This window comes from Balaenoptera musculus, chromosome 2 (genome assembly GCF_009873245.2).
Source record: "Balaenoptera musculus isolate JJ_BM4_2016_0621 chromosome 2, mBalMus1.pri.v3, whole genome shotgun sequence".
NCBI lineage: Eukaryota > Metazoa > Chordata > Mammalia > Artiodactyla > Balaenopteridae > Balaenoptera > Balaenoptera musculus.
In genome coordinates, this window is record NC_045786.1 from 163,729,211 (window position 1) to 163,753,859 (window position 24,649).

A 24,649-nucleotide genomic window follows, 5' to 3' on the forward strand; every position below is an offset into this window, starting at 1 on the left:
ACTCTTCTTCAGTGAAAGACTGGCCATACAACTGACCTTGCTGGAAATGCTCCAGGACCATCTGCAGGTTGGAGAGTGACAGAGCATACTGCTTTACTTGTTCCTGAGACATGGAAAGCTGTAGTGCAGTTTCATCCCTTTGCTTGGATGCCACGTTCAACTGTTCCTGCAATGACTCTACCTGTAAACTGGCCTGATGGCTTTAAACAAAAAGAATAAAAGTCAAACTGTTTCTATCTATTTAGACACTTTGACAAGATGAAATACCTTCCCTACATTTTACTGCACTAAATGCAAGTTATATTCAAAGTATTTAGATACTTTAACAAGATGAAACCTCTTCCCTACGTTTTTTTTATTGTGGTAAAATACACATAACATTTACCATTTTAACCATTTTTATGTGTACAGTTCAGTGGTAGTAAGTACACTCACACGGCTGTACAACCATCACGACCATCCATCTCTAGCACTTTTTCATCTTCCCAAGCCGAAACTCCACACCCATTAAACAATAACCCCCTCTCCCCCCAGTAACCACCATTCTACTTTCTGTCTCTATGAATCTGACCTTCCTACATTTTATTGCATTAAATTCAAGTTAGATTTCAAAGAAACTTGAAGAGTTCCTCTGATCTTCGTTCTCCCTGCTTCTGTTAATTCAATCATCCTTCCTGTGAAGGTGACTTTGAACAAATGGCAGTCATTTTAAACACAGAACTGGGCTAAACAAGATATGTCAGCTTAAGAAAAATTTACAAATAGCCTGCAACTTTTGTGTTTCGAGGCTAAAACTCTAAGATGTAATTTATCATAAACTTGTAAGTTGTAAGGGATCTTGGAAGTCATTTTGTCCACCTCCAACCCAAGAAGCAATGGATTCTATGATACCCCCCTTGCTTTTGGCACTCACAATCCTAGTAAACCCACAACTTTGCAAAGGTTATCCCATCTTTTACTGTCATCTTTCTTTCTGCTTACATTAAATATAATAACCCCTACACCTGTCCCAAATCAGAGATTCCCTAAGATAATTACAGAACACCTATCCAGGCTTATGTCATTGAGGTACTTCCTTAATGTACAATTATTACATACAAAATATTGCAATAGCCTTTCCTGGGTTTTTAATATCCAGTTAAATTCTTATTCAGAGCAGCCCAATAAAACCCATTAAGAGCAGCTCACTTTGAAGAAACTTTGCCCAATAGCACCCTCTTTTGGAAAAGGCAGTAAACTGATAACCAGAGGACTTAACTCTCCCCTCTTATGTCCCTGCACTTTATTCAACTTTGCTGGTTAGCAAATCACTAAAAGGGTGATTGTAAGGATGAAATGAACTGTGATGTCATTCAAAAAGTTAATAAATACAAGACGTTACTATTGTTAAGGGCTCAAAACACCATAATCTGATTCTGTAGATTTGAGTTACTTACACACCAAATATTTATTGAACATCTATGAAACTATGTGTAAGAATGTATACTGTGGGAAGAGTGTGAAATAAATGGCATCATTCCTACCCACTGGTGACCTTACACTTCACTGGGTGGGAGAAAGTGTAAAGCAGCTCAACAATTACAAATACCCCTAAGTAAAATACAAGTGCCCTATCAAAGACTCAAAATATTATGCAGGTTCAAAGGAAAAACATCACACTAGGGTTTGATTTTGGATTTGAGGAGTGGGGTGCTAAACAAATAATTCATCATGAAGTGCTATTTGAAGAATAGGCGGGATTAACAGAAAAACAGTGGGCCCGAATCATGACAGTCTAACCTGGTTTTGAAAAAAGGAGCAACAAGACCACAGCCCTACCTACCGAAGGTTATTCTGCAGTTATTATGAATGGTAAACAAAAATAGGCAGAGATTAGAAACTATTTCAATTAGAGAAAATAAGGGCCTGAAAACTGAAAGGAAAGATGATCAATCTTATAGACTACGGATGTTTTGCTATTTCTGCCAATGTGAAACACATACACAAATATTCACTCACTGTTTTAATTCTCATTTTAAACAAGTTCTTCTTCTGAGTCTGAAGGTACAATAATACATCCTACAAAGGGGGTAAGGAGTTCACCCTCAGAAATACTATCTCTACTTCTCTTTGCAGAGATGATATCTACTATATCCTTATATTTCCCTCAGCACCATACACAGTAAAAAGATAAAAAGATGCACATACAACTAAAGGGAAGATAAATGGACATGATTTTTTTGGAAGATTATTTGGCAGTACATTTCAATCGTTTTAAAAACAGCCTTTCAATCAGAATTTCCATTTCTCAAAATTTACACTAAGGAAATAATCTGTCATCAACACAAAAATACCTATTTTGGGTTATCAAAACAGCACTCTTAGGCTTCCCTGGTGGCACAGTACTTAAGAATCTGCCTGACAATGCAGGGGACACAGGTTCGAGCCCTGGTCCGGGAAGATCCCACATGCCACGGAGCAACTAAGCCCGTGTGCTACAACTACAGAGCCTGCGCTCTAGAGCCCACGAGCCACAGCTACTGAGCCCACGTGCCACAACTACTGAAGCCCACGTGCCTAGAGCCCGTGCTCTACAACAAGAGAAGCCACCGCAATGAGAAGCCCGCGCACCGCAACGAAGAGTAGCCACCACTCGCAGCAACGAAGACCCAATGCAGCCAAAAATAAAATAAATAAATTTATATAAAAAACAAAACAAAAACAAAACAGCACTCTTAGTAATTCTGAAAAGTTGAAACACTCTAAATGTCCAATAATAAATGAGTGTGTTAAAGAAATTATGGCAAATCCAAATAATGGTATACTATGCAGCCATAAATGATATTGCAGGAACATATGGCGTAACGTGTACTCATATTCATATTATTAACTGATAGAAGCAGGTTACAAAACAGTATAAATAGTATGATCTCAATTTTGCTTTAAGAAAATAGTATGTAATATATACACACGTATACAGAAGCATACAAAGGCACAAAAAAAGATTATCTCTGGATGAGTGAGTCTGTGGCTTTATGTTCTTTTGGTTTATGTGACTTTCCTGAAGTGGAAAATATGTTTTTGTAACAAGAAAAATCAGTCAGAATTTAAGTCTAGCCTCCTAAAATGATGAGAAGCAATTATCTAGGATAACAAGATTTGGAGAAACCTCAGTTTGAATGCCAGATCTGGATAAGGGTTACAAACCCAAGTGTGACACCTACATGTGCACTTTGTGTGCCTGACCTTGGGAAGGTTATTAAACCTCTTTATCCTTAGTTTCTTAGTCTGTAAAATGGAGATAATGAATTTTGTGAGAATAAAATAAGGTAGCATATGAATAATTCTGAGTCTGACACTCAGAAAGTATTTAATTAACGTTAATACTAAAAAAAAAAAAGGAAAAAGAAAAAAAAGAAAAAGTTACCTTGCATTTTCCATTGCATTAGAGGATGAAACTAGCTTCTCCTCCAATACTGTTACTTTCTTTCTTAGCTTAGCCTCTCTATCTTCTGCAGCCAAAACTTCACGGGTGTAAGAATCTTCTGATTCTAAAAGATGGTTACGCAATCTCTCTAGCTCCTGGTTCAAGCGTAATTCTTTGTCACGTAAATGTTGAACCTAGGTAGAGGACATTTCTTTTATTTTTCTTCCATAAAATGCTCCCCCTTTCCCCTCCTACAAGCCACTCTGTTATCAAATCTTTCCCCATTACTGAAGTGTATTAATTGTATACTAATTTCTCATACTGCAAGATATATTTATGCTAAGAAAAAAGGCTCCTGAAATCATCTTGAATATTCATTTGGAAGGTTTTCTTTGTAAGATCTCATTCCCTGTGGCTATAATGGAAAATGGAATTGTACAAAGTACTAGGCTTTTTGTGACAGGCCACTTTTTCAGTAAATCTCATTTTTTTCATACTTTGTGGGTAGGAAATTTTTCTTATATCCAAGATATGCCATCTTTTTCTTTTCTTGAGGTATAATTTAATTTCAGGTATGAAACATAATGATTAGATCACGGTTTTTGCTTGAAAACTGAAACAATGCGCTTTGGGAGATCAAAATCCTACTAAAGCGCATCAGAGTAAGACTAAGAAAAAATCACCTAAGAGAAATTCATGTTAATTGATAATCTTTATAGTTTTCTTATTTAAGAGTTATTAGACTTAAGTGTTTGAATCACTATTTCTTTAAAGTGAAAGTATACCTCATTCTGTACAGCCGTGTTTTCCATTTGTTTCTGTTTCAGGGCCAACATGACTTGATCTCTCTCCTGCTGAAAGATAACTGTCTTCTCCTGCATTGACTTAACTGCATTTAAAAGTTGATTTAACTCCCCAGTCTTGCCCTTTTGGAAAGAAATAACTTTAGCTTTAAAGAAAAACACATTTTAAAAAAGACATTTCTTCATTAAATAATTTAAAAATTCAGTTAACTATGTCAAGGTCATCCAAAACAAGGAACGTCTGAGAAACCATCACAGTCTAAAGGAGCCTAAAGAGACATGACAACTAACTATAATGTATCCTGGATGGGACATGGAACAAGAAAAGGACATTTGCTAAAAAATTAAGAAAATTCAAATAAACTATTAATGTATCTATAAAGGTTCATTAGTTGTTGCCAATGTACCACAGTAACACAAGATGTTAATAAAAATAAGGGAAACAGGGTGTGAGGTATATGGGAATGCTGTACTATCTTTCCAACTTTTCTAATAATCTGAAACAATTCTTAAAGAAAAAGTTTATTTAAAATGCTTTAAAAAGAACTCAAAAGACACAATCTCTTCAAACTTACCCTACACAACAAAGCATACACAAACCCCCAAATCACCCAAAAGTAAGTATGTGTGTGTGTGTGTACGTGTGTGTGTGTGTGTGTGTGTGTGTGTGTGTGTGTGTCTATTCATCAGGCATATGCAACTGTTGTTAGGGAAAGTAACTGTGGAGTTGCTGGCACAGGAGAAAAAGGGAAGTCATTTCACATGCACAACCTATTTTAAAAGAACATTTTGGCAACAATTTAACGAAAGCAACTCTAGAATGTTATCTTGCTAAGACTGTTAGGAAAATTTATTCCTGAATGCCTTCCATACAAGAACAATATATTAAAGACGGCAGGAAAAAAAAGATAACCTTTCATTGCAGAAGTAGGGCCATGAATTTAAGATGATAGCTAGAATTCTAAAAAGCACAAAAAAGTGTCAGACTGTTTACAGCCAATTCTTTTCTCTGTTTGAAAAGTGCCTATCGTCTGAATCTATTTATAGATTGGTATCATTTTTACATTTTCATGTAAACTTTCCATTTCTTTAAGAATATATAACACGTCCCCCAGGACAAATCATTGAAACCAAAACATAAAACCATCTGTTCCTTTTATCTCAACACCCCCTCCTGGAAAAGAAGGCCAATATTTTCCAAACAGTTTTTCAGTTCAACATTTTTTTCATATTAGAGAAATGCTTGACAATTAAAGAGCTGAAGATCTCCTGTTGAGAACACTCCTGTCTCCCTAAAGAAAAATGTTGTTACATTCAAAATAAAGGTATTCTTCAATTATATAGAGTATTATAAGAAATCAATTAGTTTATGCCAATTACCCTCAAGTAATACAATACTTAAGTACAACTTAACTAACTTAGGAAAGCTTCCTGAAAGGTAGGTGAGCCTTAATTAAATGTGTACACTTTGGATCTATAAATGTCAATGAAATAGAATTAGACTGTACAAGATGCTAAAACTACAATAGGTAAAAACATATAAAAAGAACACTTTATTGTCCTCCTCTCCTCCATTATACTCTTACAAGCCCTAAGATGCTCTACACCCAATTTTGGCTAGTGAGCGACAGAAAGCTTCTACCCTCTACCAGTCTTTTTCATACTGAACATAGATCAGCACCCTGAGAAGCTGAGAAGCTATTCCTGAAAGGAGGAGCACAAGCCAGTACACCAGTGTACCTATTTAATCAGATGACAAAGAAGGGGAAAATGAGGCAAGACTTTTCTTATCGAGTGACAACTACATCAAGCATTCACAAACTTCAATCGAGACTCTTAAAAGAGAATTTAATTGGTGAAAGAAGTTAAATCATTTTGTATCTTGTGCCCGGCAGCATGTAAACACTCAAGAAGCAGTTGCTGAATATTCCATTGTTCTGCCTCATTTCTTTGCTAAATTTCCACCACTAGAAGTATAGAAATAAGAGTAAAAAGGCACTACATCAAAAGAGCCCATAGCTTTGATCACAGCATGATGTATTGGGTCTTCAATACATTCTTATCAAAATCTAATATCAACTGAATGTAAACATTTAAATATATCAAAACTACTGACACTTTTAACCAATACAACCTTCCTTTTTATGGGTGAATAAACAAACCAATAAAGTCAAAACACACCCAAAGTCACACAATGACACAACTGGGATTAGAATATTTATTGAGAGATAGCCTCAACCACCAGAGGGCAGACAGCAGAAGCAAGGAAAACTACAATCATGCAGCCTGTGGACCAAAAACCACAGTTACAGAAAGATAGACAAGATGAAAAGGCAGAGGGCTATGTACCAGATGAAGGAACAAGAAAAAACCCCAGAAAAACAACTAAATGAAGTGGAGATAGGCAACCTTCCAGAAAAAGAATTCAGAATAATGATAGTGAAGATGATCCAGGACCTTGGAATAAGAATGGAGGCAAAGATTGAGAAGATGCAAGAAATGATTAACAAAGACCTAGAAGAATTAAAGAACAAACAAACAGGGCTTCCCTGTGGCGCAGTGGTTGAGAGTCTGCCTGCCAATGCAGGGGACACGGGTTCGAGCCCTGGTCTGGGAGGATCCCACATGCCGCGGAGCAACTGGGCCCGTGAGCCACAATTACTGAGCCTGCGCGTCTGGAGCCTGTGCTCCACAACAAGAGAGGCCGCGATGGTGAGAGGCCCGCGCACCGCGATGAAGAGTGGTCCCCACTTGCTGCAACTAGAGAAAGCCCTCGCACAGAAACGAAGACTCAACACAGTCATAAATAAATAAATAAAAGAATGTGAATTTCTTTAAAAAAAAAAATACATTTAAAAAGAACAAACAAACAGAGATGACCAATACAATAACTGAAATGAAAACTACACTAGAAGGAATCAATAGCAGAATAACTGAGGCAGAAGAACGGATAAGTGACCTGGAAGACAGAATGGTGGAATTCACTGCTGCGGAACAGAATAAAGAAAAAAGAATGAAAAGAAATGAAGACAGCCTAAGAGACCTCTGGGACAACATTAAACGCAACAACATTCGCATTATAGGGGTCCCAGAAGGAGAAGAGAGAGAGAAAGGACCAGAGAAAATATTTGAAGAGATTATAGTCGAAAACTTCCCTAACATGGGAAAGGAAATAGCCACCCAAGTCCAGGAAGCGCAGAGAGTCCCATACAGGATAAACCCAAGGAGAAACACGCCGAGACACATAGTAATCAAAGTGGCAAAAATTAAAGACAAAGAAAAATTATTGAAAGCAGCAAGGGAAAAACGACAAATAACATACAAGGGAACTCCCATAAGGTTAACAGCTGATTTCTCAGCAGAAACTCTGCAAGCCAGAAGGGAGTGGCATGATATACTTAAAGTGATGAAAGGGAAGAACCTACAACCAAGATTACTCTACCCGGCAAGGATCTCATTTAGATTTGATGGAGAAATCAAAAGCTTTACAGACAAGCAAAAGCTAAGAGAATTCAGCACCACCAAACCAGCTCTACAACAAATGCTAAAGGAACTTCTCTAAGTGGGAAACACAAGAGAAGAAAAGGACCTACAAAAACAAACCCAAAACAATTAAGAAAATGGTCATAGGAACATACATATCGATAATTACCTTAAACGTGAATGGATTAAATGCCCCAACCAAAAGACATAGACTGGCTGAATGGATACCAAAACAAGACCCATATATATGCTGTCTACAAGAGACCCACTTTAGACCTAGGGACACATACAGACTGAAAGTGAGGGGATGGAAAAAGATATTCCATGCAAATGGAAATCAAAAGAAAGCTGGAGTAGCTATACTCATATCAGATAAAATAGACTTTAAAATAAAGAATGTTACAAGAGACAAGGAAGGACACTACATAATGATCCAGGGATCAATCCAAGAAGAAGATATAACAATTATAAATATATATGCACCCAACAAGGGAGCACCTCAATACATAAGGCAACTGCTAACAGCCATAAAAGAGGAAATCGACAGTAACACAATAATAGTGGGGGACTTTAACACCTCACTTACACCAATGGACAGATCATCCAAAATGAAAATAAATAAGGAAACAGAAGCTTTAAATGACACAATAGACCAGATAGATTTAATTGATATATATAGGACATTCCATCCAAAAACAGCAGATTACACGTTCTTCTCAAGTGCACACGGAACATTCTCCAGGATAGATCACATCCTGGGTCAAATCAAGCCTCAGTAAATTTAAGAAAATTGAAATCATATCAAGCATCTTTTCTGACCACAACGCTATGAGATTAGAAATGAATTACAGGGAAAAAAACGTAAAAAAGACAAACACATGGAGGCTAAACAATACGTTACTAAATAACCAAGAGATCACTGAAGAAATCAAAGAGGAAATCAAAAAATACCTAGAGACAAATGACAATGAAAACACGACGACCCAAAACCTATGGGATGCAGCAAAAGCGGTTCTAAGAGGGAAGTTTATAGCTATACAAGCCTACCTAAAGAAACAAGAAAAATCTCAAGTAAACAATCTAACCTTACACCTAAAGAAACTAGAGAAAGAAGAACAAACAAAACCCAAAGTTAGCAGAAGGAAAGAAATCATAAAGATCAGAGCAGAAATAAATGAAATAGAAACAAAGAAAACAATAGCAAAGATCAATAAAACTAAAAGTTGGTTCTTTGAGAACATAAACAAAATTGATAAGCCATTAGCCAGACTCATCAAGAAAAAGAGGGAGAGGACTCAAATCAATAAAATCAGAAATGAAAAAGGAGAAGTTACAATGGACACCACAGAAATACAAAGCATCCTAAGAGACTACTACAAGCAACTCTATGCCAATAAAATAGACAACCTGGAAGAAATGGACAAATTCTTAGAAAGGTATAACCTTCCAAGACTGAACCAGGAAGAAACAGAAAATATGAACAGAACAATCACAAGTAATGAAATTGAAACTGTGATTAAAAATCTTCCAACAAACAAAAGTCCAGGACCAGATGGCTTCACAGGTGAATTCTATCAAAGATTTAGAGAAGAGCTAACACCCATCCTTCTCAAACTCTTCCAAAGAATTGCAGAGGAAAGAACACTCCCAAACTCATTCTATGAGGCCACCATCACCCTGATACCAAAACCAGACAAAGACACTACAAAAAAAGAAAATTACAGACCAATATCACTGATGAATATAGATGCAAAAATCCTCAACAAAATACTAGCAAACAGAATCCAACAACACATTAAAAGGATCATACACCACGATCAAGTGGGATTTATCCCAGGGATGCAAGGATTCTTCAATATACGCAAATCAATCAATGTGATACACCATATTAACAAATTGAAGAATAAAAACCATATGATCATCTCAATAGATGCAGAAAAAGCTTTTGACAAAATTCAACACCCATTCATGATAAAAATTCTCCAGAAAGTGGGCATAGAGGGAACCTACCTCAACATAATAAAGGCCATATATGACAAACCCACAGCAAACATCATTCTCAATGGTGAAAAACTGAAAGCATTTCCTCTAAGATCAGGAACGAGACAAGGATGTCCACTCTCACCACTATTATTCAACATAGTTCTGGAAGTCCTAGCCACGGCAATCAGAGAAGAAAAAGAAATAAAAGGAATACAAATTGGAAAAGAAGAAGTAAAACTGTCACTGTTTGCGGATGACATGATACTATACATAGAGAATCCTAAAACTGCCACCAGAAAACTGCTAGAGCTAATTAATGAATATGGTAAAGTTGCAGGATACAAAATTAATGCACATAAATCTCTTGCATTTCTATACACTAATGATGAAAAATCTGAAAGAGAAATTATGGAAACACTCCTATTTACCATTGCAACAAAAAGAATAAAATACCTAGGAATAAACCTACCTAGGGAGACAAAAGACCTGTATGCAGAAAACTATAAGACACTGATGAAAGAAATTAAAGATGATACCAACAGATGGAGAGATATACCATGTTCTTGGATTGGAAGAATCAACATTGTGAAAATGAGTATACTACCCAAAGCAATCTACAGATTCAATGCAATCCCTATCAAATTACCAATGGCATTTTTTACAGAGCTAGAACAAATCATCTTAAAATTTGTATGGAGACACAAAAGACCCCGAATAGCCAAAGCAGTCTTGAGGGAAAAAAATGGAGCTGGAGGAATCAGACTCCCTGACTTCAGACTATACTACAAAGCTACAGTAATCAAGACAATATGGTACTGGCACAAAAACAGAAACATAGATCAATGGAACAAGATAGAAAGCCCAGAGATTAACCCACGCACCTATGGTCAACTAATCTATGACAAAGGAGGCAAAGATATACAATGGAGAAAAGACAGTCTCTTCAATAAGTGGTGCTGGGAAAACTGGACAGCTACATGTAAAAGAATGAAATTAGAATACTCCCTAACACCATACACAAAAATAAACTCAAAATGGATTAGAGACCTAAATATAAGACTGGACACTATAAAACTCTTAGAGGAAAACATAGGAAGAACACTCTTTGACATACATCACAGCAAGATCTTTTTTGATCCACCTCCTAGAGTAATGGAAATAAAAACAAAAATAAACAAGTGGGACCTAATGAAACTTCAAAGCTTTTGCACAGCAAAGGAAACCATAAACAAGACGAAAAGACAACCCTCAGAGTGGGAGAAAATATTTGCAAATGAATCAACGGACAAAGGATTAATCTCCAAAATATATAAACAGCTCATTCAGCTCAATATTAAAGAAACAAACACCCCAATCCAAAAATGGGCAGAAGACCTAAATAGACATTTCTCCAAAGAAGACATACAGACGGCCACGAAGCACATGAAAAGATGCTCAACATCACTAATTATTAGAGAAATGCAAATCAAAACTACAGTGAGGTATCACCTCACTCCTGTTAGAATGGGCATCATCAGAAAATCTACAAACAACAAATGCTGGAGAGGGTGTGGAGAAAAGGGAAACCTCTTGCACTGTTGGTGGGAATGTAAATTGATACAGCCACTATGGAGAACAATATGGAGGTTCCTTAAAAAACTAAAAATAGAATTACCATATGACCCAGCAATCCCACTACTGGGCATATACCCAGAGAAAACCGTAATTCAAAAAGACACATGCACCCGAATGTTCATTGCAGCACTATTTACAATAGCCAGGTCATGGAAGCAACCTAAATGCCCATCAACAGACAAATGGATAAAGAAGTTGTGGTACATATATAGAATGGAATATTACTCAGCCATAAAAAGGAACGAAATTGAGTCATTTGTTGAGACGTGGATGGATCTAGAGACTGTCATACAGAGTGAAGTAAGTCAGAAAGAGAAAAACAAATATCGTATATTAATGCATGTATGTGGAACCTAGAAAAATGGTACAGATGAGCCAGTTTGCAGGGCAGAAGTTGAGACACAGATGTAGAGAATGGACATATGGACACCAAGGGGGGAAAACTGCAGTGGGGTGGGGATGGTGGTGTGCTGAATTGGGCGATTGGGATTGACATGTATACACTGATGTGTATAAAATTGATGCCTAATAAGAACCTGCAGTATAAAACAACAAACAAAGCAACTAATACTAAACTTTCATTGGGTTATTTGTATGGAAATATGTTAACATAAATGTTTCAGACATTACATGAAATTTCTAAAAATCTTATATTTGTATTTGTATGGAAATATGTATGGAAATATGTTAAAAAAAAAAGAATATTTATTGAGTCTACTTATGTGAAAAGTACTATTCATAGCTAATGCTTTTCAAATACTAGGCTGTGAATGATTCATAAAAATCAGTTTAATGGGTCATCCAGCACTTCCTTTTTTTTTAGAGAGCATCACATGTAGTAAGGGTAATTTCTGATTCCTGAAACTTTTGTTTCAGTTTTACACACACACACACACACACAAGTGCTTATTGTGTCACAATATAAAATGTATTTCGTACTTCAGAGCATTGTCAAAGATGTAGCATGTATTTCACAGAGCGTCCCTTTATATAAAAGAACCTCTAAAACCAGCAGTTACTGAAATATGCCTAAAATGTGATTAAACTGCAGTAACCTCAAAGTTCTTATATCAGATTTCTATTTTCTAAAGAAAAACATTAACTGCTTCGAAATTTTTTCTACTTAGACGGTAAAAAAAAATTAATCTAGAACTAAAAATATTTGGAAATATCTAGTAATTCGGGGGAGAAACTTGCAGATGCCTCTGAGGAAAATTTATTTTGAATTAATCTCAATACCCTGAAATAAATGTTTCTAAATGAACAAATGCATCTTTCCCTTCAAAGAACATCAATAAAGTAGCACACTAAAAAATCTCCTCCACCCCAAACTTCCCTCCACAACATGCCATCCAGAACATACCTGCTCTTTTTCTTTCAGTAGATGCTCAAAAGCCAGAGCCTTCTCCTTCAATGAATGGCATTCAAACTCTTTTTCTCGAAGCATCATAGAAAACTTCATATTAGTCTCCTGTAATGCTTGATATTCTGTTTCCTTTTCCCTGGATGTTTCTATTATTTTTTCATTTTCCCCTTTTAGTTTACAAATGTCCATTTCTAAGATTAATGTTCTCTCCTTCAGGTTTGTTACTGCCTGCCTCAAAAGTTCATTTTCATTCACCTTGTTAGTGAAATTTTCATTCAAAGAAAGTAACTGATCACTTTTGGCTTTGATTAAGAGGTCTTTTTCCTTAAGTGACATCTGTAAGATATCTTGTTTCTCCTTGAGCTGCTTAATTTCTGAATCAGTTTGTTCGTGTTCTTTTCTTTCTAGCTCTGAGGAAGCAGCAATCGAATCAGACAATCTGTGATTATTTTCCTGGAGAGTTCTAATTGTTGCATCTTTTTCCTGCAGTGATTTTCTTAGCTCTTCTATTTCTTGTTTAGAAGACTCACTCAATACATCAGACTTAATTGTTCTAAGAGACTCTGCTGACTGGGAAGTAAGCGACGATCCAGAAGAGAGCTGAGGTGAAATAATATCAAGCTTTCCTAAAAGAAGATCTTTGGTATTGCAAAGCTGCCCTATGCTGTGCTGAACTTGTGCTAATTCCTGCCCAAAATTTTTGAGTTTGGTTTCATTCTGCTCATAACTTTGGATGAGGCCAGTATAGTTCACTTGCAATTTAGAGTTGTTATCACTGTCGACCAGAACTTGTGCCTGAAGCTGATGGAGCTCCTCCTGCAGTTGTGCTGACTCGTGTTGCATATTTTGCACTGTAGTCATTACCTGCTGTTTCCACTCTTCCATTTTCTTTACTTGTTGTTTTAACTTATCACGTTCCTGTAGAAGCTCCTCGAACTGATTACTATTAACACCTCCAACCTCATTTTCAGTGTTGGATGTTTGTAAAACTGTCAATAAGGTCTGACATTTCTGACTTAATGCATCTATTTCAATGTCTTTTTCTCGAATGATACGTGATAAATTCTGAATAGTTTCTCTAAACATATCTTGGCCACTACTTTCAAACCTTGTGGACAATTTTTTATTTTCATCTTGCAGCTTATTGAGAGCTGCTTCTTTTGCAGCAACTATATCCATCATCTTGTGATATTCTGTTTTTAGATGGCTATTTTCCCTAGTCTTCTCACTCAAAACAGCTAGTACCTGTTCTCGTTCCATAGCATAGGCCTGCAGCTGCTGTTGAAGGTAAACAACATCCTGGGGGTAGGAAGCTGTAGAAATTCGAGCATGAAGAGCTTGTATCTCCAAATCTTTCTGCTGGATAATCTGAGTTAGTTTACCAACCTCATCTCTGGAAAGCTGATCAATCTGTTTAGTTAGAGATATATTCTTTTCATTCAGAAGTTTAATCTCCAATTCTCGTTCTTTTATTCCTTTTACTAATCTTTCGGTTTCAGCTTTAGATAAATCATGCTTTTCACTTCCATTTTCTATATTAAGGCCCTGAACTTTTGTTTCTTGAAAAATAACAGAATTCTCTGTTTGAACGTCCTGTCTTTCTTCATGCAACTGGGTTTTGATTTGTTCAATTGTTTTTTGCAAACTCTTAATCTCCTCATCTTTCTCTAAAAAGAGCTGGGTGTGTGTGGCGTTCATTTGCTCATGCTGGTATCTAAACTCATCCATTTCCTTCTTCTGCTCCTGTAAAGACTGAAGCAGCTGTATTTTACTCTGGTTTTGATCTTCAATTATCTTTTGATGATGTTTTATTTCCTCTTTAAGATTATCCTTTAATATATTCAGCTGATTCACCTCAGATTCTAGCTCTGTAATACTATCAAGGGTTTTAGGCTCAGCCACAGGTGCAGCTCGACTCTGCTGTTCCTTGAGTCGTTCCAACTCTTCTTTCAGATGATTGTTTTCTTCTTTCATGGATCCAAGACTTCTGTCTTTTTCCTCTATGGTTTGCCTTAAATTTTCATTTTTTCTTAAGGCCTGAGTATATTTATCTAATTCCTCCTGAAGCTCTGAACTTCTTTCTTTAAGTTTTTCAATAAAAATTTCATTCTCATTTACAAGTTGGGTCAATTGCTTCTGCTCTTCTAAGCTAGATGACAAAATTTTCTTAGTTTCCTTATGATCAGTATCCATCTGCTTGATATTCTTTTTGAGTTCTGCTATTTCAAAGTCTTTCTCTTGATTGAGTTTAATTAAATGTTCATGGTCCAGCTGTAAAGCAGAGATACTCAAATTACGTGCATTGGACAGTTCTTCCATGGTTTGCTCATACTTGTTTGTTTCTTCCAACAGCCTCTTTTCAGCCCGACACAATTCTGCATCTAACTGTTCTTTCTCGATTTTTAGAGCCTCCACAATAGCGTTTTTTTCCTGAGAAATCTGATTGTTACCAGCAATAGACTCTTCCAACTGATGTCTTACATTTTCACATGCTAAATTCAACTTTTCATTTTCCATTTTGAGATCAAAAGCAACTTTCTTTAAATTTTCATTGAGCTGTTCTATTTCTGAAAGATTTTGCCTTAAGTTTCTGACTTCGGCTTCCCTTTCTTTAAGTAAGTCATCCTTAAAATTACTGTTAGAGTCTCGATTAAGAAGAGACTGCGTTATTAACTCATCCCTGACTCTAGAAAGCTCCTCCTCCTTTTGTTTAATACGTTCCTGAAGTTCAAAGTTCTCCTTCTGGATGTTTAAATTTTTTGTGTGCAATTTATTTAGCTGATCTACTAAATCTGCTACTTTATCCTCAAGCTTCTGCTTGGTTAAATGTAAATCACTTACTACCAGTTCACTTTGAATTAACTTTTCTTTCTGCATGTCTAACTCTTTAGTAATGTTCATTTTATCATTTTCAAGTTGATGAACTCTCTTTTTTTCATCATTTAGATCTTTTTGCAGTTTACTGATGACATTATCTCCCTCGTTTTCTTGTTTTGATAGCTGATCTTTGATCAAAATCATGTGCTGAAAGAAAAATTAATTTGCATGGTAACTTTAAAACATTCTCTCATTTTAGTACCTAAAGGAAACTTTATAAAATGTCACACATAATAGAAGAATAATCCTCAGACATTTCTAATCCTTCTAATTTTGTTGGGAACTTTTATAAAATTCCCAACAAAATTATTTATTAATTATCTTACAGCAAATCTATTTAATTGTTTTAGAAATTAGAACTTAAAAGCAAAGAAGATAAATGATATATGTTATATCATATATATAAACGATAAGTGATATTTTCAACTCTTAAACACTGAAGCAGGGAGACAACAAGCTACAGCCCATGGGCCAAATCACACCTGCACCTGTTTTTGTAAGTAAATTCTTATTGGAACAGAGCCAGGCTCGTTCATTTACATATGACAACAGCAGAGCTGAGTAGCTGCAACTGCAACTACAGGGCCTGCAAAACCAAAGATATTTACTATCTAACACTTTACAAAAAAAGTTTGCCAACCTCTACAACTTGAGCATCAATTAACTAAAATATTGATTAAATCACCGAAATTAAATCATGCCAGTTTTGCTTATTAATCCAGTGTTCAGTCTACTGAGTAGAACATGCTGCTGTGCTGTCCTTAATATATCATAAAATATAATTTAATAAAATATATTGTTACCTTTGTAGCCTCTTGGTTCTGTTTATCCAATTCTTCTAACTCAGCTATTAGTATTTCCTTTTCAGTAATGCTCTGATTGAGTTCTTGTTCCTTTGCCTCCAAATTACGTCTTAAATCACATAATTCTGAATCCAAATCCATGTCCCTTGCAGCTGTACTTTTAATTACTTCATATTCATTGTTCAATTTTGAAAGTGATATTTGCAGTTCTTCCTTAAATGAAAAAAGGGAAAAAAAACAACACATACTATCAACTGGAAGAAGAGACACCAAAAGATTAAAAATATACATATATAAGCAAAACTTGGGAATGTATTTTTAGATGCTCTGTGTTGGAAACACTGAATAATACCTCAGCACTAATACATAAAATTCAACAAGCCACAGCCTTCATTCATGTACAGTTTTATTTGCAGCTTCAAGCAAAACATTTCTATAGTCCTAGACAAGATGCAACAACTGTGTTTGTCCTCCACCTCCAACTTCTTTACACAAAAACTTTCCCATTTGAGAGGCTTCCCACTCCCACTCCCACTCCCACTCTCACTGCTGCTTCCCTTCCGTCTCCTCCTTCCCCCCAACACACATACTTTTCAAAACGTCCGGAGCCTTCCAGCTCCCTTCACTTCCATCCCTAATGTCCCTAACGTCACCACCAACAGCCCCAGGCAAAAATGTAAACTATCGATATTCATTCGCTCTGAAGTTTGTCCTCTCTAATTAGAAAATAAAAGGCTTCTTTTCCCTCATAAAAGTAATTTCCCTTGTAACTGGCTTCTGTCAGAACATGAAACCTTTTCTTGACCCAAGAAAGAACCCTCCTTTCCTTCCTTTACCTTCTAACCTAAGCAGACTAGGTTCCCCTCTCTAACCTAACATTCCTAAAGATACACCTGTATGTGATTTTTTAAAGCACATTTTATGTTCTGTTCTATTTGTATTTAATGCTTTTCCTCCAAAATCCCAGACATGGGACAGTTCTCTGTGCTTCAACATTATTTCAACCTCTGAATATGATGTTTGTGATAAACCCTCTATCACTGTAAAGACATCTTTCATTGACAGAGATTTTTAAAAGCAAACTTCTATGGAATCTATTTTAAAGTAAATAAGGATCTCAAATTTTCATAAGCAGTCTAACATATACCTTACAAAAGAGACCAATGAAAACTATATTAGAACATCTGCCTTACAATTCTCATTCCCTTCCAATTCAAAAGTTTATTCTGAACCGCAACTGGAAGATGGAAATATCATTCTCTTATGCCTTTCTAGAGTTATCTGTTCAATTACGAGAACCACAGGGACTTCCCTGGTGACACAGTGGTTAAGACTCTACGCTCCCCATGCAGTGGGCCCAGCTTCGATCCCTGGTCAGGAAACTAGATCCCACATGCATGCCGCAACTAAGAGTTCACATGCCACAACTAAGAAGCCCGCCTGCCGCAACTAAGACCTGGCACAACCAAATAAATAAATATTTTTTAAAAATTAAAAAAAAAAAGAGAACCACAAAAGGGACTTCCCTGGTGGTCCAGTGGTTAAGACTCTGCGCTCCCTCTGCAGGGGGTGCAAGTTCGATCCCTGGTCAGGGAACTAAGATCCCACATGCCGTGCAGTGTGGCCAAAAATAAACAAACAAACAAATAATAAATAAATAAAATAAAATTCTAAGAAGAGAAGCACAAAATTTTTTGTCATGTGGCTCTTAAGAATACACATGACCAGGACTTCCCTGGTGGCGTAGTGGTTAAGAATCCGCCTGCCAATACAGGGGACACGGGTTCGATCCCTGATCCAGGAAGACCCCACATGCCATGGAGCAACTAAGCCCGTGCACCACAACTACTGAGCCTGCGCTCTTGAGCCTGCGCGCCACAACTACTGAGCCCAAGAGTCACAACTACTGAAGCCTGAGCACCTACAGCCCGTGCTCCGCAACAAGAGAAGCCACCGCAATGAGAAGCCTGCACACGGCAACCAAGAGTAGCCCCCACTCGCCATGACTAGAGAAAGCCCGTGCACAGCAACAAAGACCCAACGCAGGCAAATACATAAATAAATAAATAAAATAAAATATTAAAAAAAAAAAAAAGAATGCACATGACCTTGCAGGTATTTTTGGCATTCTTAACCAGTGAGCAGACCCATAGCAGACACAATTCAAGCAAGAGTTGCAGTGGATTACCTAACATCAAAAGAAAGGAGAAACAGCTAATTGGGAATAGCTACAGAATCCAAAATTATCATGAGGAGGTTACAGGCCCTATCAGAATACATGCAGAGATTTGCAAACTACAAAATACACTTAGACCAGTCAGAGAAAGGAATAACTGAATGAGCTGAATGCAATGGAAGCAGAAAAGAACAGAGGAAACATACATAATATAGTAATTAAAAAATGACTGGAAGACACTACCGGCATTTAGTGGGTAGAAAAAGTGGGGGCAAGGAACCTACAATGCAGAGTACACAACTAAGAATTCTCCCACCTGAATGCCAATAGTGCCCCTCTGAGAAACACTGCCTATGTACTAATGTGCAAGGATACTGAAAATATAATATTAAGGTATGTATGAACAGTATATATAGTATGCTAATATTTGTATTTTTTTAAAGATATTTATAGATATAAAATCATATATGCATAGACATAGTCTGGAAAGATACACAAGAAACTGGTAAGCAAGAACACCTCTGAGGAAGAACCAACCAACAGAAGTGTGAAGGATACTATATTTGTACTGTCTGAAGTTTTTCAGGATGTATTACTGAATATACACATCAGGAAATATGTGTTACTTTTTTAAAAATTAAGATTTTAAATTGAGTTGAGACACTGGCCTGTAATAATAATAAATAATACCAGCTTACAACTGTTCTATATTTAAGAAGCTGCCTTAACCAAGGACTTACCCCCCAAGTGGTACAAACATAAAAATACCTTTCCCCATTTCCAACATTGCATTACAGAATCTTATTCCATCCTTGCGACCAGTATACATATTTCTACCACTGAGAATGTCCCTCTTTACCTCTCACCATTAAGAAATTCCTGTCCACCACAGCAGACATATTCGGGGGCATATAAGTAGTGTATAGTTACTATAGTATGCCACTCCAGACTCCCGACCCACCTGTGTATGTTGCTGCTGACAGGACCTCATCTGAAACCAAAACAGAGCCTTTACCTATCTTTTCTGCTCGTATCTGTATGCTTACTGGCTTATCTTTAAACATAAACCCTAGCCAGCCTCTCATACTCTGAACCTTGCCCAAGTACTTCAACCTGGCCTGACCAGCATCAATGAGATCAGCTTTATCCTCAGGACTCTCAAGAACTAAATACTCCATTTTGATAAAAACTGGCCCTTAGCTATGACCTACAATTTTAATTCTGCCCCCATATTTATTGCACCCACCTTTTCTTGATTCAGTAATGAATTCTCTTTTTCTAAAACTTGGACATGCATTTTAAGTTTCAGATTGTCTTCGGCAAGATTGTTATCCTATAAAAATGTTAAAACACTGTGTTTTCAAATAACAAGAAATTTAAAGTTTACAAAAAAGCAGGCAAGCTATACAATTGTGCATTTCTACTCTTCAATGATATATAAAAATTATAAGCATAAAACACTGGACCATCTAAAACCAGTCATTTTATAGACATTCTTAAAGAGGATTTCTTTATTATATTTGAAAAAATATGTAAATACATTTACAAAATAACTTGTAATCATTAAAAAAAAAAACAAAACAAACTCCTTGAATTCTTTAAGGGAAATCAATATGCATTCCTCACTTTGGTAGAGGATCTGCTTCCACTGTCTACACATATGTATCATTTGTTAAATTAATCTTCAAAGAAATATACTTGCATTTTTCAATTATGTACTTTTAAAATTATGTCAATTTATGATGCAAAAAGTTTCTGTTACTAATCAGCAAACATAAAATTACTAAGATGAAAGTTCCTTGGATAAGTTCACATGAATTGTAAAAACACAAAATAAGTAATTATAAATAATCAAAATCCTTTTTCTTGGTAAACCGAGAAAGCTTGGTAAAAGCTTTCTCTCTTAAAAATTAGTTTACCTGGTTTAAATTACTCAGTCTCTTTATTTCATTTTCAGCATCTGTAAAAACAACAATGGATCTGACATTAAAATTCTTTAAAATAACTTAATAATTATCTCCTATACTAAATTCACAAATGAAATCCAATTAAAATGTTATTTATAAGCATAATTAGCAAGCCCTAACAGTGAAATGTATTTTTGCTATTTTGTATTTCTATTTTGACTATACCAAAGAAGTCATAATATAAATGTCAGTCAGAAACTATGTTAAAATCCAATTCTATGGACTAGTATAAGAAAGAATTTATAACTGTATTCTGGATGAGTCATAAGTTATTGCCTGGATAAAAACATTAACAATTTCAAAATGAGCTGATTAGTCTGTGTAGCAGGAAATAGTACAAGGACTAAAATTAGAAAAAAGAAAAACCAATGTATAGTTATACCACAATAATAAAATAATCTCTCAATTTTCTAAAGTGACTTAGACATGACTACTAATAAAAAGACCATTCAATCTGGTATTAGAGATAGATCCACAAATAGAAGTAGTTCTAGAAGAAGAACACAAAGACAAAATACCGTGAGTTCAGCTGAAGTACTTCATTCAATGTTCATTCAAGAAATATTGAGCATTTACTATGATGTGAGTTGCTAAACAAGATGGAAAAATTTAGTCCATGCTTGCTCTCAAGAAGCTTACAATTTAGAGGGGAAGATAAAAAAGGAAACACATGAGAACAGTACAGTGTGATACAGGGAGCACAGGTGCTACCAGAGCAAAAGGGCCAAACAACTCATCCAGACTGGGAGGGCCAGGGGAGTGGGGTGAATGCGGTCAGGGAAGCAGCAGCGCTAGGTACCTCCTGGTGGATGCAACACCTCTATTGAATCTTAATATACTAAGAGTTAGTGGGGGAAAAAAACAGAGACACCCCACACAGAAAAAGCAACAAATGCAAAGGCAACAGAGCTTAGAGACAACATTGCTGGCTTTAAGGAGCTATAGAGAAAGTTCAACACGGCTAAAGCTTAGAATGTTAGGAAAATGGGAAGAGTTGAAACTGCAGAGGTAGACAGAGACCAGATCATGAAAGACACCATATGTCCAACTAAGATGTTTAGACTGTATCCTGAAGTTCACAGGGAGCCACAAAGTACTAAAATCAGGGAAGTGACCTGCTTTACATTTCTGAAAAATCATTCTGGCTGCAGAAAGAAAACATATTGATTGAAGAAGGAATCATGGACACCAGAGAATAATAGGTAACACTTTTATAATGCTTATTATGGGCTAGACACTGTTCTAGAGAGAATTTTGCAGCTAGTAACTCATAAAATCCTTACTACAACTATGAATGAGATAGTATTATTATCCCAACCACAGAGATGAAAAACCCGAAGTATAGGGATGTTAATTAACTGTCCAAGGTCAGTTAGTTAGTGATGGAGCTGGATTCCAACCTAGTCATGTTCTTAACCACTATGCTATTCTGCTCTACTAAGAGACTGCTATAGTTAAACAGGCAAAAAGAAATTATAATTGGCTGAAGTTATTCAGTGGCAGTGGAAATGGAGAAAAGGGGAAGGACTAGGGCAGCAGGTTTGTTTTTAAAGCAAATAAACTCATATGGATCACCCAATATATTAAGTAAATAAATTTATTTTGAGAAGAACAGAGCTACTCTGAAGTCAAATGACAAAGTCGTCCAGAACCCCACCACACAGCCTTCCCTTTGTCTTCATGGCAGTCCCAAGACTGAGGCACCTATGAGAAACCCTAGAGCTCCTCTGGGACACAATCCTGAAATAGCACTGAGCCAGAGAGAAGTCAAGGAAATAGAACCTATAGGACTTGCAAGGTGATAACTTCAAGTTTTCTGTTTTGGGAGAGTGGTAAATGCTACCAATCACCAAGGTAGGGAAAGGAAGAGGGTCACTCTACTTTGAGCCTAACTCTAAATTTACTCCAGGTCAGGAGCTCCCGATAAACAACTAAGTAAGGAACACAGAAGGGGCAGGCAGGGGGTATCACAAGCACATAAGGGCTAGAAACCTCTAGAGCAGTAATGAGTTCATAAAGTGAGAGTTCATATTGTGAGAAGAGGACAGAGTGAAAAATAAAACGCATCTTTTCAGTGGAAGAGCTCCCATCATGTTTTCCTGGCATAAATAAATACTGGTGTTTGGCCTGTTTCATTCAATATTTATTTTTTGTAACCTAGAACACTGGTGCAGTAACTAAATATCATCTTGAGCATAGTAAGTGGTGGAAGACCTATGGCTCTTATTATTCTTAGGTCTGCTTAGATACAGATCATTTTGAAAGGTAATATAGACTTTTGAAGAAGATAGGCTGCATTCTCTAACTGGAGGGTCTGGGCCCTAATGAGTTACAGGAAGTATTTGGTAACCTCCTCTCAACAAATGTTTACATAAACATTTCTCAGAAATCTACATGGCCTCCTAAGTCAATGAGTTCCATGTAAATACTTAAAGGATGAAGAAGGGAGGCTGAAAGAAACCTAGCCAATCCTTAACCCTTTGTGGTAGAAATATCCTATTTGTGATCTATTAATTATGGCACTGAATCCAAAGCAAGCAATTCTATTCAAATTCCACACAGTCATTTCCATTGATACTTCATTTCCATAAAGTGTTCAATTATTCAAGTGTTTGTCTCTGAAAACAACTAGTATGAAATGAAACACCAATCAGAAATAAGTTCCAAACATTTTATACCAGACAGTGCTTGTTGCAATCTGAACACTTCTTCTTCTACTGAAGAACTGTGTGGAAGAATTCTTTCCTTTTCTGTCACAGTATCACTTTGCTTCGCAGCGTAAGGCTGCAATTTACTACATTCCAGTTTCAAGCTTTCACATTCTTCAAGTAACTGTCTGTTTTCCACACTTAGTCGTTCTTGGTCCTTCTTCAAAACACCTCTGTCATTTTCTGCAGAAGATAATTTTTTATTTATGCCTTTTATTTTATCCTCAAGTTCTTCAATTTTTTTTGTAGACTCTACTTTTTCAGCTTGTAGAACTTGAATAGTTTTTTGCATCTCACGGATTTTAGAGTGATCAGTTACTGCAATTCCTGAGCCACCTAGAACATAAACATAAAATCAGGGACACATCAAATGTCAAGTACCAAGAGACAAATAGCCTGCTATATACAACTAAAGATTTAATAAAATTCAGAACTTGGAAGGCTTAAAAAAAAAAGCTAAAATAACAGTGAGGTAATACTACTCATTAGAATGTCCAAAATCCGAACACTAACACCACCAAATGCTGGTAAGGAGGTGGAGCAACAGGAACTCTCATTCACTGCTGGTGGGAATGCAAACTGATACAGCCAGTTTGGAAGAGTTTAATGATTTCTTTCAAAACTAACAAATATGATACTCTTATCATATGATCCAGCAATCATACTCCTTAACATTTACCCAAAGGAGCGGAAAATTTAAATCCACACAAAAACCTGAACAAGAATGTTTATAGCAGCTTTATTCATAATTGCCAAAACTTGGAAACAACTGAGATGTCCTTCAGCAGGTGAATGGATAAAAAACTGTGGCACATCCAAACAATGGAATATTATTCAGCACTTAAAAAGAAATGAGCTATCAAGCCATGAAAAAACATGAAGGAAGTGTACACCTGAAACTTATATAATATTGTACATCAACTACACCTCAATAGGGACTTCCCTGGTGGTCCAGTGGGTAAGACTCCACACTCCTAATGCAGGGAGCCCGGGTTCGATCCCTGGTTGGGGAACTAAATCCTGCATGCATGCTGCAACTAAGAAGCCGGCATGCCGCAACTAAGGAGTCCACATGCTGCAACAAAGATCCTGTGTGTGCAACTAAGCCAAAATAAATAAATATTAAAAAAAAAAAAAACCTACACCTCAATAAAAAATAAATTTAAAAAAAAACATGGAGGAAACTTGAATGCATATTACTAAGTGAAAGAAGTCCATCTGAAAAGGCTACATACTATATGGTTCCAACTATATGACAATTTTGGAAAAGGCAAAACAATGAAGATAATAAAAAGATCAGTGGTTTTAAGGATGGGATGGGGGGAATGAATAGGCAGAGCACAGAGGATTTTTTAGGGCAGTGAAAATACTCTGTATGATATTATGATGATATACATTCGTCCAAATCCATAGAATGTACAACACTAAACGTAAACTCTGAGATAAATATGGACTTTGGGTGA

At 36.3% G+C, this 24,649-nt stretch overlaps 1 protein-coding gene across 7 annotated transcripts in view; it reads right to left on the bottom strand.

Moving 5' to 3' along the window:
- Window positions 1–24,649, bottom strand: part of TRIP11 (thyroid hormone receptor interactor 11) — a 72,036-nt gene that overhangs the window by 27,621 nt on the left and 19,766 nt on the right. For 6 of the 7 annotated variants that reach the window (XM_036842202.1, XM_036842205.1, XM_036842201.1 and 3 more), the window contains 8 exons: window positions 23,157–23,522; window positions 20,431–20,471; window positions 19,758–19,844; window positions 16,336–16,548; window positions 12,653–15,679; window positions 4,192–4,332; window positions 3,407–3,600; window positions 37–200 (listed from right to left, as the gene is read on the bottom strand). In XM_036842202.1, coding sequence (XP_036698097.1) covers window positions 37–200; window positions 3,407–3,600; window positions 4,192–4,332; window positions 12,653–15,679; window positions 16,336–16,548; window positions 19,758–19,844; window positions 20,431–20,471; window positions 23,157–23,522 — 4,233 coding nt within the window. The remainder of the gene's footprint in view (window positions 1–36; window positions 201–3,406; window positions 3,601–4,191; window positions 4,333–12,652; window positions 15,680–16,335; window positions 16,549–19,757; window positions 19,845–20,430; window positions 20,472–23,156; window positions 23,523–24,649) is intronic. The other variant, XM_036842203.1, reaches the window with a different exon arrangement.